The following is a 2,976-nucleotide window of genomic DNA, read 5'->3' as shown; positions in this document are numbered from 1 at the left end:
AACAACTGGGGATATAAATATTTTTTGATGTGAAATAATTATGTATGAAATTGTAACATATCAATACATAATTAACCTTCTCTAAATTTGAGCCTCAAACCTCTTTCTTTCCATTGAACAACCCTTTTCATTTGCAACTTCAAAGAGAAGTTGTCACATAGCATATCACATAGCATTCCAAGGGAAAGAGAAGGACCACATTTTGCACAAGTAATTTCTATGCTTGCATAAATTTACTTGATCAAAAGAAAAAAAATGCAGCCACCACATCTAAGGACTGGTAAGCTGTAACTTCGAAAAGTCCATATCACAGGTCTAACATTATCAAGCTTGGTGTGAGATTTATTCAACTCTGGTAAAATAGGCTTGATTCCCAAGCTCCACAATATGCTCTACAATTTTAAAACCAAACAGGGAAGTTAGTATTCAGTATGCTAAATTTTCAGATATAAAGAAATGTAAAAATGTATAAAATACTACATACATTTATTGGTACTTGAATAACCATAAATATCTACATTTAGAATTTGATTGTATCCATTTAAAATAAAGGTACTCTTTCCATGGGGAATATTAGGTTCATTTGTACATATATTTAAAGAAGCTACTGAGCTTCTATACCTGAAACTGCTCAGCTTACAATATCAAATAAAGATACCCAGCAGCTCTATTGACTTTTCTTCAGCATATAAAGAAAACTAGATTATGGGCAATTGTTCACAGTATTGTGGAGCTTACATCAATAAATGCATTCAGAACATGGAACCAAGAAGGAACTCATGAGTTATATATGATTGGAACAATCATCTCACCTCCAGATATGTCATTAACATTCTTTACCAAAATCACAACAGATTTCTTTATAAAATATTTCCCTATATGATTAGATCTAATTTTCATTATATAGTCATGAACATTTTTTCTGTATACACAATGAACATGCAGTGCAATTTGAAAATATGTAAAAAAAAAATCTGAAGGATTAAAACACTAAGCAAAAAATATGCATTTTCATTATATTGGCTGTTTTAAAACTTTACAGTTTAGAATGTATATTATACCATGTTGAGTGCTGCATTATTACTATCGCTACATGGGTCACGGCTCCTCCCGGGTGCTTAATAAGCTATCAGGTGCCTAAAGCGGATTCTAGTTTTCAGCCCAGATAGCCAAGCTGTAGCACAATGTAGTGTTATTGTACATCCCTTGTCCCTTCAACAATAAATAAACCCGTGTGATTGCATTTCATACCACATTGCTAGTACTGAAAAAAGATAAAAATTAGTGCCTGACAAATTTTGCCTATATTTGCTTCAAGGGTATAAACAAAACACCTTAAAAGCTTCCACGTCATCATTGTGCTTTTACGCCAATGTAACATTATTGTCATTAAAACAGGAAAACAACTTAAAGAATTACACTAAAACAAAAAATTTACCTGAGCTTAGAAGAGCTTAATTTTTCTTGAAGGTTGTCCAGCAGTTCATACTTTTCAGAAGATGCTGATCGAGAAAGGCTTCCAACTTCACTACCGAGTCGGCATCTTTGCTCAAATTCTGAAGAGCTATTCTCCCAAGATTCTCCACAGACGAATTCGGGCCTGCACAGCATTTTTAGAAAGTGTTTGTGACAACTCCTCTCATTAATAGGTTTTTTATGACTTAAAAAAAAATACAAATAATAAAACTCCTTGTAAACGTATATTCTACAAATATTATAGAAAAAGAATGGTTTACACACACATACACACACACACACATATTCTTGCCAAGCCTATAATAACATGTGTAATATATAATCTACATATATAAAATCAATACATGTATATTATGCACTATACACTGAATTTTACGGAACATATTTCTCTAGGTATTAATGAAGCCAAGTTTAAGTCATTTTTACCAAAGTATAATTAGTTTTATAGAAGTTCTCTAAGGATCACTTGATTATTAATTACACTGTCCCTTACATTTTAGTCCGCACAAATTAAAAAAAATCCATTTTGTTTTAATTTAGCTCTACCAGCAAGAAATACCAGGTTGGGAATTCACTAAATGTCCAGTTTAATTGCATGCTACTGACTTGTTGAAATCAATATGCTGCAAATGAAGTGGATTCTCCACCAAGAAGTTAAGCATGAGATTAAAATCACACATGTACTTTTTAGGACTTTGTACAATAAATGGTTTTAACAGTAAATGCGTGCTTAAGCACAAAACACAGCAAATGAGAAATCCACTTTCCTTCAAGTACATTATTTATGGAATGGGTCAATAAAGTAATGGAAAAGCTTAAAGATTTTGCTTACCCAGGGAAAATGATGCTTCAGTGCTGTAGGAAGGTGCCTAAGTATTTGGGTATGTAAATTTTCCTAATGAAATAATCAGAACAAACCCATCAAACAAACCCTCCAACTGTGAGCTGCAGTGTCTGGAAGGAGGAGCGTGTGGGTCAAGCTGAGAAGAATTTGGCTTAAGAGTAGGTAAAGGAAGTTTTTTGTTTTGCATTACAAGCCTCGTGCACACAGGAGCCTTTAGTTCTACCTTAATCCATTCATTCTGCCAACTGTTTACATAGCATTATGGTAATATTTTAGTATAGGGCATTTTAATGCCACTATTCCACTCAATGCAGTATGCTTTTATTAAACAAATAAACTAATTGATTGTCATTTTCGTCAACAGTACAAGAAAAAAGTGGAAATTAAACCATCTTATGGAGGAACTTATGGTGAATCCATGGCTGGTGGATAAAATCATTTTTGGAGCAAAAAATTATTTAGTTTTTTTCCCAGAATGACTTAATCTTGTATTAAATGATTATACAACTGAAATACAAATTACCCAGCCATTGCTAATTGGGGTTTGAACGCATATTAGTATAGGGTACTAGCCATGTGTGCTTGGCTAACAATAGTGTATCAGAATCTAGCATAGAAGATCATAGAATGGCATGGTAAATTGATAGAAATTAGGA

The 2,976-nt window shown here is 33.0% G+C and overlaps 1 protein-coding gene across 1 annotated transcript in view; it reads right to left on the bottom strand.

Moving 5' to 3' along the window:
* Positions 1 to 1,611, bottom strand: part of LOC140345011 (P protein-like) — a gene marked incomplete at its 3' end in the record, with an annotated part of 10,888 nt that extends 9,277 nt beyond the window's left edge. Inside the window, exons 1-2 of the mRNA XM_072432185.1 lie at positions 1,439 to 1,611; positions 1,252 to 1,264 (exon numbers count right to left, since the gene is read on the bottom strand). Of these exons, the coding sequence (XP_072288286.1) occupies positions 1,252 to 1,264; positions 1,439 to 1,611 (186 nt within the window). The remainder of the gene's footprint in view (positions 1 to 1,251; positions 1,265 to 1,438) is intronic.
* Positions 1,612 to 2,976: the final 1,365 nt, after the last annotated feature.

The sequence above is a fragment of the Pyxicephalus adspersus genome, unplaced genomic scaffold (assembly GCF_032062135.1).
Source record: "Pyxicephalus adspersus unplaced genomic scaffold, UCB_Pads_2.0 Sca333, whole genome shotgun sequence".
NCBI classification, from domain to species: domain Eukaryota; kingdom Metazoa; phylum Chordata; class Amphibia; order Anura; family Pyxicephalidae; genus Pyxicephalus; species Pyxicephalus adspersus.
This window is presented reverse-complemented; position numbering and strand designations above follow the sequence as displayed.